This window comes from Delphinus delphis, chromosome 1, assembly GCF_949987515.2.
Source record: "Delphinus delphis chromosome 1, mDelDel1.2, whole genome shotgun sequence".
Taxonomy (NCBI): domain Eukaryota; kingdom Metazoa; phylum Chordata; class Mammalia; order Artiodactyla; family Delphinidae; genus Delphinus; species Delphinus delphis.
In genome coordinates, this window is record NC_082683.1 from 19665912 (window position 1) to 19680135 (window position 14224).

The 14224-nt window shown below is 47.6% G+C and overlaps 1 protein-coding gene across 1 annotated transcript in view; it reads left to right on the top strand.

Annotated features, from left to right (window-relative positions):
* MACO1 (macoilin 1) overlaps positions 1 to 2710 on the top strand; it is a 57885-nt gene extending 55175 nt beyond the window's left edge. The window contains exon 11 of the mRNA XM_060016634.1: positions 602 to 2710. Coding sequence (XP_059872617.1) covers positions 602 to 804 — 203 coding nt within the window. The 3' untranslated portion in view covers positions 805 to 2710. The remainder of the gene's footprint in view (positions 1 to 601) is intronic.
* The last annotated feature ends 11514 nt before the right edge of the window (positions 2711 to 14224 follow it).

The window sequence follows — 14224 nt, forward strand, 5'->3', positions numbered from 1 at the left end:
GATGGAAGGAGCAGGGAAAGCTTTGTGAGGGAGTAGAAACAGAAACCTCACGAGTTAACACAGAGAGCATTGGAGAAGCACAGAAAGGGAAGCAGCCCTGCGGCAGGCAGGAGCTGGTTGGATTCCTTGGTCTCATACTCCGAGATAGTCCATCCTCCCAGAAAAATGTTTCCGCGCAAGACGTAGAGCCCTAGTTCAAAAGAAGCACCCTCTTCGGCTGCCCTGGTGACTGCCGAGCTCAAAACGTGGCTCCTGGAGGTTGAGCCCTTTGCTTCGTCACACCTGCCTAAACGCGGTTCCTCTTGACACCATGACCCGTAGGCCACATCTGGCCTGCCACCTTTTCTTGTACCACCCGTGGGCTAAGAATGGTTTTTGCAGTTTTCTACGGTTTAAAATAAAAAAAACCAAAAAACGACAAGGACAGTATGTGGCTCACAGTGTTTAAATATTTACTGTTTGGCACATTACAGGAAAAATGTGTCTCCCCTTACAAACCATCAAAGCTGGAGTCGAATCCATTTGGGATCAGTGGGCCCAAGAGGGCACTCTGGTGGGTGAACGCTCCCTTCTCACTAATGGTGGGTCTTTGATCTTCCAGGACAAATTCTTCAGAAAGACCAGGAAATCAAGGACCTAAAACAGAAGATAGCCGAAGTCATGGCCGTCATGCCCAGCATAACATACAGTGCTGCCACCAGCCCCTTGAGCCCCGTTTCCCCACACTACTCTTCCAAATTTGTGGAGACCAGCCCCTCTGGACTCGATCCCAATGCCTCTGTTTACCAGCCCCTGAAGAAATGAAGGCCAGCAGTGTGTTTTTTCCAGGCTTTGGTTATCAGAAAGCATCACAAAGGAGCGTCTCTGGCAGTCAAGATTAAAAAAAGTTTATATTGTATTTTGTGGGACTGTATATGTTGTCGTTTTTAAAAAGGGGGGGGAAGATAACATCCAAGTCTGATTAGAACTGCCCACCAGTTTTTCTTGTAAGTTTTTAGAAGACCTCACAGAACTTTGCAGTTTATTTTTCTCGGCCATTACATTAAAACCATTCTTGGATTTCAAGTAGCCAATTTTGCCTTTTATGTATTCTTACAGTTTCCTCTTGAAGAAAAAAAAAAAAGCAGAGTTTTTCCTTCTCAACCCTTTATTTTTGTTTTGTTTTATTCTTAAATCAGCAAGCAAAACCCGCACATTGGATTCACAGGGGATGACCATGAAAACTTAGTCTTTAGTGTGAAAGGTTTAAATAACCTAACACAGCTTTGATGCTATAGCTGCATTAAAGAAAATGATTCCTAAAATTACAGAAAACAAAAATTGATTACCCCTCCAAGGACCAAACAAATTCAAGGAGTGTCATTTCAGCCGAGGGGAGAGACTCAGGTGAGGAGAGCAGCTGTGAGAACGTAACAGGGGTTGTGTCTGAAATGTGTATCTTCCCATCGGTGTGTTTAGTCCTAGAAAATTGCTAGCAGCAGTCTTGTTCACAGTGCCTTGGGAAAAGACATTTCAAGAGGAAACTTGATTTTAAACAATTTCCCCCTTTACCATCATCTCCCTTCTCTCTGTGTCAAGCTCACTACGGATCCTGCTATAGAACTGGTGGGTAGCTGGGCTGTTCGGTACCACTTCAGCCACACCTTCTGTTTCCTTTCATTGAAAGCACCACAGTGTTCTGGACTTGTCTCGAGGCAAGCATCCTGGGAAGGGGAGCTGGGCGGTGTTTGTGTTCGAGAGACTGCAATGCCGGCTAATAAAAGCTGCAGTTCTAGGTTTTGTTTTGTTTTATTTTTTTTAATTTCCTTTAACTGTGCTTTCCACTTTTCGTCATCTTGTGTTTGACGATTTAAAAGAAACTTGACAATTCCTCAGCTCTTGTGCCAAGGAAGGTTTGTTGTTTTGTTTTTTTTTAAAAAGTTTAAAACTCAAAACTCTGCACAAAGATTTCAGTCTCAAGTGTATATTATACATTGGTAGAAAAGTGTTTGCACTGGCAACCTTTGGAAGTGTTTAAGAATCAGGGAGGGGGTGGAGGGAGGGGCTGGGAGAGGGAGGGGCAAAGCAAAACTGTATTTGGAACCTAGGAAAATTAAGAAACCAAATAGAATGGTTTGACTTCCTTGCCATGGATTCTGGAAGGACATAGTTCTAAAATTTCCTGTTAATTGGCATGTATGTCTCATTTAAAGCAAATTAAGTAGGACAAGCAAGTCAGCAAGATAGAAGTGTTAAAAAGAATCTTCCTTTTTAATCACTGATCTTATTTTGGGATTAAAACCTTCTAGCTTTAGCCAGGTATGCATGTTGCTGCCACTTTGCATTTTTGAATCATCTTGTGTAATTGTCACCATGGAAGTGTTACTCAGAATTGTCACAGATTTTTTCATCTTTGTGCAAAAACATGGAAAATTGTCACTGACTTTGTGTTGAGGTTTCCCCCATTTTGCTGCCTTTTGGGACACTATTTTGGTTAAATACTTGGTCTTGGCTGCATTCCTTTTTTTTTTTTTTTCCTGTGGGGTTCAAAAGAATAAACATTTTCTTACAGATAAAACTAGTTTTCTGCCTTTTTAACTTTTCAGGAGGGCACAACAAGGTAGATTGTTCTGAATGGGCCTTAGATTTTTCACTCCTGTTCTGTCCTCATTTCCGAACCCTGACAGTGGCAGTGTCCCGGGCAACGGGTGCCGCGGGGCGCAGGTTACAGGATTTGGGATGAATCCATCCAGGCTCTCAAGTAGTTTTCGTTCTAGTCTTACTTCGGATGTATCCATTCTCATTCTCTCTCCCTCCCTCTTCCTCCCTGTCCCTCCTCTTCCCTCCTTCCTCCCTCCCTCTTTCCTTCCCTTTTTCTCCCTCCCTCCCTTTTCCTTTCTCTCTGTCATCTGAGTAGAACCAAGGCTGCCTTGTTTTCTGGTACAATCCTCCTTTCCTAAAAAAGCAGTAGTTGAGAGTCCGCCTGCCGATGCAGGGGACACGGGTTCGTGCCCCGGTCCAGGAAGATCCCACATGCCGCAGAGCGGCTGGGCCCAAGAGCCATGGCCGCTGAGCCTGGGCGTCTCCGCAACAGTGAGAGGCCTGCATACCGCAAAAAAAAAACAAAACTTTAGGGGTGGGGTTGGAAGGTAGTTGGTGAGAAATTTTTGAGAGCAAATTTCCATTTTCCAGAATCTTGTCAGGCCAGTTTGTGACCAATACCCTATTGGGTTTCCTATCTGCTGCAGATCCTGAACTGATCTCCAAGGTAACCGCTTCTGTAGTCCTCCCTTGTTTCTAGAGGCTTTGTCTGTTTTCTTCCTCTGAGAAGCCAGCTGCCCCTCTCAGCCTCTGTTTTCCTCTCTTGGCCATTGTTACAATTGATCTTGGCTCCAGTTTCGGAAAATTCTGCTCTTGGCACCTCAGCCCCGTCCCTATTGCAGGACAGCCTTCCTGAGTCGCAGCCATTTAGGCTCTTGCAGACATACCACACTTAATACCGCGAGCAGAGTTCCCCAGGGGAAACGCCTTGGCCCTCCCTGAAGGAATGTGTCTGCCCAAAGCGTTCTCATTGTCATGTTCTTTTCCACCAAGGAGATCTCCAGTTGTTGTCTTTGTTACTCTAGGCCCATCATGAAATGGTTACGTCTTAGTACAGTATCATTTATGACAGGCCATAAAGCAGTGTTTGCCATTCTGGATGGTTAAATAGTTACAGAAAGCGTGGGCTGAGTGTTTTGACTGGCCGAATAACCTCTGTTGATGTCTCCCAACTTGACATAAGGAAATAGCTGTTGTGTGCCCATTCCCTCTGTGATAATCTTTCCAAGACATCCTATAAAATGAGAATGAGTAATTCCTCATGGCTCCCAGCCTAAAGAAAGGGAATAGTCCTTTCTCCTGCCATCCCAGGTCCCCAGGCTCACCTGGCTGCATCAGTCAGGCTATGGCAAGCCACCTGGAAGGGCTGAACGTCTCTAACAGCTGCTATCAGATTGCTTCCTGTGAAATTCACATCACGCCAGAGGGAGACAGACAGGTAAACTGGAAACCCACCCCAAAGCCAATTCAGTGAAGGCCAACTAGTAAACTGTTTTCAGGTGGACCACAGCAACTAGACCTGTTTAGGTTAAAGGCCCTTTGAGCCCCGTAAATGCCTGGTTTTCTGTGACTCTCAGTGATGTTTGCCGCTGTGCTGGCTTCTTCACAAGCCTGCAGCATCTCCTCTCTTTATAAGGCCCTAGTCTGTTCTAGGCCAGGCAAAGCCCTCTAGACAGAGATGGGAGTTTGCTCCCAGCTTTGCCACCAGCACAACGTCCCTGGGGTAGGTGCTGTTTCCTCCCCTTTAAGAAGGAGTATTGTTCCTGGCTGCCCAGCCTGCCGGAAGGAGTTGCTGTGGAAATCAGGGAGAGGAGTGCTCTGTGAACTAGCTAGGGCCTCTGCTGAGGTTAGGAGCTGGAGCTCCAGCAGGGAGCGGCCGTGAGGCCTGTCTGGCTGGGAGTCTGCATTCCGGGCCAGCTCTGTCCCCGCAGCCTGACTCCCAAGTGGGGTCCTCAGCAGTGTGGTGCGCACTGTGGGCCTGCAGCATCAGCACTGGGAGCTCTTCCCCAGGCCCCCATCTAAAGCTGCACTTTAACAATGTCTCCGGTTGACTCAGTTGCATATGACTTGTTTAGAAGCCCTGCCTGAGCTGACTTTTCTAACCTGAAGACTCTCAACACTGTCACTCTCCTAGTTCAGCTTTGAAAATTCAGAACAAGAGCTTAATTTTTGAGAGGCAAGCTGGAGATGAAGAACTCAACGTGTTACACATTTTGCTTATTTTGTTTATTATCTCTCCCCTCCCCGCCATTAGAATGCAAACTCTTCGAGGGCAGAGATTTTCGTCTGTTTACCGCTTAACCCCAGAACCTAGAACAATGACTGCCCCACAGTAGGTGCTCAGTGAATACTTACTGAATGAATAAAGTTAATTAATAGATTGGACATGTAACCTGAAATACAGTGTCTTAACTGAATCAGAGCATCTCGTTAATACTACCGTTAGAATGACAGTATAAACAGAACTGTTTCTAGGGGAGGAGAAAATTTGAAGTGGCGTATTTACCAAGACAGCTTCCATCTGCCTGTCTCTGGTTTCTGCTGAAACCTTGTTTTTCTTGTCAGATTTTTCTACAAACTCCTGCTTGACTTTGCCAGGTGCAGAGATTTCCTAAACAGCTGGATGCCCTGAAAACCATCACTCCTCTGTCAGGGAAGCCTCGCTGCAGGGAACCTGCTGGGGGCCTAGGCGTTTTCTATCCAGTTGGAGCCTCAGACCCAATTTCCCCGAGTGCCAGCACCGCTGCATCTTGAGTCAATGTGGGGCTTTTTCATTCTGACAGTAATCGAATTATAAAGCATTTCCTCCAGGAAGGTATCTGGTTAAAGACTGATCCATCTGCCCAAGGGGAGCACACTTCTTTTCTCGGCCCCCTCCTTCCTGGGGCTTACTTTGCTCCTGCTTTATTCCTACCTCAGTGTTTGTTTTTCATTCCTCTGCCTCTACCTGAAGTTCAAGTCTTGCATCCCCTCAGGATGGGCTTGCTAGGGTTCTGGAATCACCCTGCCCTTATACCTCTGATCTCTGTCCTAAGAATCCAAGACTTAGTTTCACACAATGTGGTGTGGCCTTTTAAGCCCCGTCCAAGAAGCCTGGATGGGTTTACTCTGGGCAGTGGTCCATTCTGCCCCTGTTCCCCAACTCTGCAGCCTCCAGATACCTCAGGGCTGACAGGGAGATGGGGCCGAGTGTGGGCAGGGACCTTGAGGGGGTGTTTGTCCAGCACCAGTGCCTTCACCATTTCCTTCCCTTTTGTCCTCAGAGCTTGTGCTGTTTTGACGTATTATCTGGTACCAGGCCTGTACTTATCTAGAACAATGGTTCTCAAACTTTAGGGCTTATCGGAAGTGCCTAAATGGCTTGTTAAAACACAAATTGCTGGGTCCCACACTCAGAGTTTCTGATTCAAAAGAACTGAGGTAGGGCCTGAAAAGTTGTTTCTGACAAGTGTCCAGGTGAGGCTGGGTCCTGGGACCCCACTTTGAGAACCACTGACTTGATGGCCCTGTGAAGCCATCCCCTCCAGCTGCCACCAGAGGGCACATGCGATCTTAGCCAGAGGTCTTTTTTTCACCTCCAGCGCTGTCTCCACTGGACAGCAGAGGTTCTTCCCTAAAGATTTCTTTCTTTCTGATTGTAATTTTGTTATTATGTATTAGGAAGAAGAAATATTGATCTAAAAAATAAGGTGGGTTCTCAAAGTCTGTCTCTGACAAGCATCAAAGGTCTAAGGGACCAGCCTTTTAAAGGTGTTGAATGTCCAGGCTTTCAAGAATTGGAACTCTGTTTCTGCAGGAAAAGACTCCGGGGGGCCCCTCTCCCCAAGCGCATTGAAGTGGGAACTTTCTTTCAGAACGTCCTGGAATCATTCCGTATTCAGAACCCAAGGGGCAGTTAAGATTATAGGTGACTTTCATTTTCTTCTCTACATTTCACTGTATATTCCAAATTTTCCACCAGAAACCTAATATTATGTTTATAATAAAAAATAATGGTTTTTAAAACACACTTTAAATGTAATTAAAAGCCAAAACAACAACTCAACATTTGAAAATTGGGGATTTCACATCCAGATTTTTGTTTGTTTGTTTTCTGCTGAAAAATCTGCATATCTTGGCATCCCGGGGCTGGCATCCCTCTCCACGCACTGCAGAATCTGGAGGAGAAGTAGGCCTCAGGTCTCAACCCTGGTCGCTCGTTAGAACCACCTGGGGAGCTCTTAAAAATGCCCATTCCCCAGGGCCCACCCCCAAAGAGCCTGATTTAACCAGGCTGGGAGGAACCTGGGCTTTGTTTTGTTTTGTTTAAACTCTGCAGGGGTTTCTAATGTACAGTCAGGGTTGAGAAGTGCAACTGGAGGATAACGAGAGGAAGCCTCAGTCCTGGCCGGGGTCTGGAGCCTCAGACAGGTGTTATGCGCATTTGCAGGCCTGGGGCCGGGCCAGGACCGAAGGTGTTTTTAGCTGGCCAAACTGAGCTGTCCGGGAAGCTGGTCTGTCTGCCCACCTTCCCTGCAGAGACCCTGGTCGGCTCTCTTCTGCTGTCCGGCCCCTGGGCTTCCCTTCTGGCCCTTGTCCTGGACTCCCCTTGCCAACCACGTTTATCACAAGTGATTTTACCCGTTTAAATTGTTAGCCCTCCAGTTTCCAAAAAGAAATTCTGTTAGCATCACCTTAAATTTGTTGTTACTATGTGTTCTCTTCTTACCTGAGGTTTTTATATTGCAAGCCATAGACATGGACAATAAATCCAAAAGGGAATTGAATGGAAAGGTACAGGGCAAGCCCGTACAGTGTTGTCTGGAAGCTGAGAAGCCAGCTGGGAAAGACAGGAGTCAGCCAGTGTGGGCTCTCGCAGGCAGGAAGTGCTCAGTGGGGCCCGGGCCCTGCTCCTGGGGTAAATGAGTCCGTGACCCGGCCTCTCTCGAGTAAGAGTCTGTGGTAGATGTGTATGATGGTTCCCAGCCGTCCACTCCAGCCCCACTGAGAGGATTATGCATCCACCCTCCTGGGTGCCAGCTGGTTTCTGGAATGTGAGTGGACAGCACCTGTGCCAGAGCTGCGCAGAAGCTTTAAGTGAGCCTGAGTGGCTCAGGCCAGCCTCTGGCTCTCTCTGCCAGGAGAACAGTATTTCCCAGAGAGGGGCCGTACCTGGCTGGGAGCTGAGCCGAGTCAAACCAACCCTCAGGCCCGTGAACACAAAGAGAAGTTATTGGTGTAAGCCGCTGAGAGTTGGGGGCTGTTTGTTACCACAGCAAAAGCTGACTGATGGAGAGAAATTGTGCAGGCTTGAGTCTTCTGCCCTCCCCTGGGCTGAACCTTGGGGTGGAGAGCAGGAGCCTGGGCCCCCTCAGCTTCACGGTGGGGGCCAGAGCATGTGTCCCCTGCCCCAAGCTACACACAAAAATAGAGAGGTTGTTACAAAAAAGAAGCCAAGGTGCTGCTGGGCTGGGGGACCAAGAAGCCCGCAGTCACCACACCTATAGTTCTAGTAGACGAAGCCCCAGGCAGCGGGTCCTAGCCTTCCCGCCACCAGGCCCCTTTCATTATCTTCCTCTCCCATGAGCTCCACGTATAAGGATTTTACCAAAAAACAAAAGTAACTATGTGTATTATTGATTACTACCAATACTGTATTAGTCTAGGAGGTAACTGCTCATAGGACTTCTGATCCACCGCAGGGGCCAGTGGAGCTGAAAAGCAAGAGAATTCTACCTTTCAAGTCACCTGTGCAGCCTTTTTGAACTATCACAAATAGCTTTGGGAGAGCATGTTACAACTTCCCAGGCCTCTATATAGCTGGGCCCCCGGGGGTGGGAACTGACAGCTTACTGTGCTCCCTGTTCACTCCATCCCGGCCGCCACACTGGAAGCCAAAAATGTCCTGAGAACCGAAGGAATGAGCCCAGCAGGGGCAGTGCAGGCAGCGTGGCAGGCGGTTCAGCAGATACCAGGGCCTTTGTGGGGGAAGCCCTGTGCATAAGGCTGTCTGCCCACTGATGAGCCCTGACTCTGAATAAACTGAATTCCTTGTGAGAGCAGCAGAGGGTGATGTGACACCCACCTGCTAGGATGCTTTCGGTTGGACAGAGCTTGGACCAAGTCACCTGAACTCTCTGTGCCTCACTTTCCTCATCTGTCAAATGGGGGTGATGAAAATGGTCCCCAGGTCACACTGTTGCTGTGAGAATTCAATGAATAGGTACCTGCCGGGCACTGGGCTGGTTCGCACTTCACTTCACCCATCACGTCACTAGTCCTCCTGGCTGTTTTAGGAAGAACATAAGAGAAGTAGGCTGGGGAGTTTGTTGCAAGGATGATATGAGCGAAGGCATGGAAGTCTCTAAGCTTAAATGGATGAGTCTCTAAGCTTAAATGGTTGCAAGCACACTCATGTGTGTGTGTGTGTGTGTGTGTGTGTGTGTGTGTGTGTGTGTGTCCACGCCTGAGCATTCACCCTCCCTGCCCCAAGGTGATCCCACCTCCCCAGGTTTCAGAGTTTAAACTTTTGTTTCTTTGCTGCTGACTCCAACATCATTCATAATCTTCAGTTTAGGTCTCTCTCCTCAGCTCCAGACTTGTATTTCCAGATGCCTCTTGACAACTCCTCTAACTCAATCTGTTTAAACCGAGTTCCTAATTTCCTCCCAAACCTGTCTTCCTCCATCCTTCCAGTTGCTCAGGCTACCCCTGGATCCTCCCCGACTGCTCTCTTTCTCTCACACTGCACATCTAATCTGTCAGCAAATCCGGTCAGCTCTCCCCCTGGAAAAACAAAATATTTCCAGAATTTGACCTGTTCTCACCTCCTCCACTGCTACCATCCTGGTCTGACCCACTATCCTCTCTCGCCCAGACTTCTGCAGGAACCTCCTCACTGGCCTTCCTGCTTCAGCCCTTGCCCCCCTCCCCATGGTCCAGTTTCAACAAAGCAACCAGAGAGGTGCTGTTAGATCACAAATCAGATGATGTCAGAGACTCCCGGTGGTTCTATATACTCCTCGCAGCAAAGAAAGGAGTCCTTACACTGTCCCACCAGCCTGTACACCTACCTCTCTGATCTCCTCTCCTCCTAATCTCCCTCAAGCAGTGCCTCCTTGCTAATCCCACCAGGCACACTCCTGCCTCAGGACCTTTGCACTTGCTGCCCTCTCTCCCCCCATTTTTGGATAAACATTTTATTTTAGAACAGTTTTAGGTATACAGAAAAATTGATAAGATAGTACAGAAGTTCCTATATTCCCCACCCAGCTTCCCCTGTTATTAACATCGTACATTAACATGGTAACTTTGTTACAATTAATGAACCAATATTGATACATTATTATTAACTAAAATCCATACTTAATTCAGATTTCCTCAGTCTTTACGTAGTGTCCTTTTTCTTTTTTTTAAAATTTATTTATTTATTTTATTTTTGGCTGCGTTGGGTCTTCGTTACTGCACGCAGGCTTTCTCTAGTTGTGGCGAGTGGGGACTACTCTTCGTTGCGGTGCGCGGGCTTCTCATTGCGGTGGCTTCTCTTGTTGCGGAGCACGGGCTCTAGGCATGCGGGCTCAGTAGTTATGACGTGCGGGCTCAGTAGTTGTGGCACACGGGCTTAGTTGCTCCGCAGCATGTGGGATCTTCCTGGACCAGGGCTCGAGCCCATGTCCCCTGCATTGGCAGGTGGATTCCTAACCACTGCGCCACCAGGGAAGCCCTAGTGTCCTTTTTCTGTTCCAGGACCCCATCTAGGACACCACATTACATTTAGTCATCATGTCTCTTTAGGCTTCTCTTGGCTGTGACAGCTCCATTCTTTCTTTTCCAAATGTCTGACTCATTTCCTTACCTTCTTCCTGTCTTTACTCAAGTGTCACCTTCTCAATGAGCCCTTCTCTGACCAGCTAACCAAATAGTCTCTATCCCTCTTCTCTGCTTTATTCTTCTCGGTATTTATTACTATCTATCACATTTAAATTTTTTACTTATTTTGTGGTTTGTCTGTTTTCCCTGACAGAAAAAGTCAGTTCCATGAAGACAGGGACTTTTGTCTGTTTTGCTCACCTCTGTATCCCTGGCACCCAGTATCATGCCTGGCACATAGCAGAAGCTCCATAAATGTTTGCCAGATGAAAGAATGAGCACTAGAATCTGTCAGCCTCCGGATCCCCTTTCAATCCATATTCTGCACTCCCTCCCAATAAACAAGAGGAAATCTCTCTGAGTGCTTCCCTCCTGGGGGCCTAGGTCCACCTACCCTCATTCACTTCCACAACAACCCCAGGGGGTTGGTAGAGTTACCCTTGTCCTCACGGGTGAGGAAACTGAGGCTCAGAGAGGCGGGGTCACACAGGCAGGGAGTGAAGCCTCTGGCCTCCTTCATTACCAGCCTCCCTCAGATGCATGCCTCCTGCAGCCTGGGAGTCCTCTGGCAGTTAGAGGGAGGGGCTTTTTCCTCCCATGATGGTTTATCACAGGATATTGAATATAGTTCCGTGTGCTATGCAGTAGGACCTTGTTATTTATCCATCCTATACATCATAGTTTGCCTCAGCTAATCCCCAAACCCCCAATCCATCCCTCCCCCGACCCCCTCCCCCTTGGCAACCACAAGTCTGTTCTCTGTCACTGTGACTCTGTTTCTGATTCATAGATAAGTTCATTTGTGTCATATTTTAGATTCCACATATAAGTGATATCATATGGTATTTGTCGTTCTCTTTCTGACTTACTTCACTTAGTATGATAATCTCTAGGTCCATCCTTGTTGCTGCAAATGACATTGTTTCATTCTTCTTTATGGCTGAGTAGTATGCCATTGTATATATGTACCACATCATCTTTATCCGTTCATCTGTCAATGGACGTTTAGGCTGTTTCCGTGTCTTGGCTATTGTGAATAGTGCTGTTATGAACATAGGGGTGCATGTATCTTTTTATAGTTTTTTTCCAGATATATGCCCAGGAGTGGGATTGCTGGGTCATATGGCAACTCTATTTTTAGTGTTTTGAGAAACTTCCATACTGTTCTCCATAGGGGTTGCACCAATTTGCATTCCCACCAACAGTGTAGGAAGCTTGAGGGAAAGGCTTTGTGCGTGGTGTTTGCAGAGAGAGAGAGAGAAAGAGAGAGAATGATTCAGCCTAGTCAGAACATCATGCACCGTCAAGGAGGGGTCTAGTGGGCAATTGCTTTCCTGGGCCCTGCCTGGGTCAGGCCCTCACCACAGCTCTGTGCAGGCGAGCAGACTGAGGCCCTGTCCGAGTTCCCACAGCCCACCAGAGCAGGAGGGGGCAGGGAGGCTGGCCTCCTTGATTTGGAGGGGCCAGCTCCCTGAGTGAGGTGAGAATTTATGGTTCTCAGCTTCAGGCGACAGGAGCGAGTAGGTGGAGTCAGTCCACCAATGGCATCCTTCAGACCACTCTGATTGGTTCAGGGATGGAAACTCAACCACATGAGGGCCAATAAGATGCGAGGAGTCATTACCCACCTTCCACAAGAGCACTTCCTTTCTCTTCCACCCAAATTGCCACGTGGCGTGAGGATGTGGCATTCAAGGTGGCCTGTTGGCGGGTTGTCCACGAGGTGCTGGGTGAACAGCCTCACTCACAGCCTGACCAGGGTGAAGAGGGGAGACAAGGCAATGCTCGCCCACCGACCACAGGGCCTAGCACACACCAGGGATCCCGTAGATATGGGGCATCAAGCTGCAGTAAACTTTTCCTGAATAAATGATCGATGGATGAAGAATGATGCCTTCCCTCAGCTCCCTATCCCAAATGAGCTGCTGAACTGGACTTATCTCTCCTTCAGTTGTTCCGCCATCCCAAATGTCTCTAGTCTCAGCTTCCTAATCTGTTTACTGAGTGTAATAATAGTATCTACCTCCTAGAATTATTGTGGGAACTAAATGAATTTAATATATGTCTGGCACATAGTAGGTACATAACAAATGTCAATTATTATTGTTATCATCATCATCATTTCCCTCTGGGAGCCTCAGTTTTCTCATCTGTGAAATGGGAATTCATCTGTTCGTTCAACAAACTGTTGTGGTTAAGATCTGGGGCAGCTATACAGATGAATACATCAGGGTCGTGTCTGGAGGAATTAACCTTCGGGTGTGGCAGGCAGTCAGAGTTAAAACCCAGTGGGAGGAAAGCCAGGGCATATGGAAAATCTACTGTATAGATGTGGGGTGACCTGGGGTGGTGAGACGCTAGCTCCAAAATTGGACTCGTAGAGGTGAGGGATGGAATTGATTCCATGTCCCCTGCTCTTGCCAGTATGTTGAGTTGGCATGAAAACGTTTGGGATGGGCTCCAGTTGTTGACCCGAGCCAGACAGAAAGGGGAAGTTAGACTACCAGAGAGCCCAAGGTTTAGGGCAGGTCTAGATAGATACAATTAAGGGTCAGGGAAGAATGAACCAACTTGTATCTCAGGAATGTTTCTCCTAAAATATTATCTTAATTTTAAAAATTATGTGGAATGATGTATAAATTTAATTCTTTAGATTTTTGTCTTTTTTGAAAAAAATGAGTGAAATTTTTATTTTAATGGAGGTCAATATCTGATAGGAGCAGCCAAATTACACCGCCACCTGGTGGCAGCATACTAAAATCACAGGTTTGTTTTATTTTGTTTGAGATAAACAAAACACTGCAAGCTCGATTTTTGGATATGACCAGAGATATCAACGCCATTCCCCCCATTCCTCTTCTCCCCACCCCTTTACTAAAACCCAACTTTTATAGTTGATGCTCCCAATTTCCCAGCTTTTTGCCTGAGCCACACCTCCTCAGCAGACAAGCCAACCAGCTCCTCCTTCTCCCTGTCTCTTGGCCTTCACCAGGCCTGGAGAGCCTCAAGCCCATTTTCTCTCCAGCTCTACATTTGTGCTAACACATCCCCAAGCCCTTAGCCCAGCCTGAAAAGGGAATGTGAGAATCTGGAGAGAACCTAGTCCAAGCATAATGGTTGAGTGCAGATGGTACACTTGGACTGTTGTGGGCTCAAATCCCTGCTGACCACTTACTGGTTGTGGGTCTCTGGACCTCTCTAAGGCTTCTCTGAGCCTCAGATTCCCCATCTGAAAAATGGGATGGAGTCTGGATTCAACAAGAGACTTCTTGTTCTTTCTACTATATGTCTTTCTACTTCTCTTTCTACAAGAGCTGGAGTGGGTGGAGACCAAGCAATGATGGGGAGGAATGGGACGGAAGAGGAGCACTTCCGCCTCTTGGGGCACCTATCCAGAAATGGCTAAGGCCTAGCTCTTAGCTCTTTCACAGTCTCCCTTCCAGGCTCTCCCCATCCTAGTCTACCCAGTCTTCTCTAACAGATTTCTTCAGAGCCTGGCCCTAATACCTCACACCCTCTTATAGTCAATCCACTTAGCACTCAAGGGGCAATGAATGAGCAAAGGTCCATCAGCCCCTCCTTGGGGCCCAGAGAGGGCAACGCTTAACCCTCTAAAATGGCTCACAAAAGGTAGTATTGCAGGCGCTTAAGAAGGGGAGAAGTTTTGGAGCTGGGCTTCGCCAACCGTGGCCACTACCAGAGCCCTGTCCCGAAGCACAGGAAACCAGCCTTCTGGCTTGATGCTGAGGCTGCCTGGATCTTGTTGTGTGGCCTTGGATAAGGCTTAGCTCTGTTG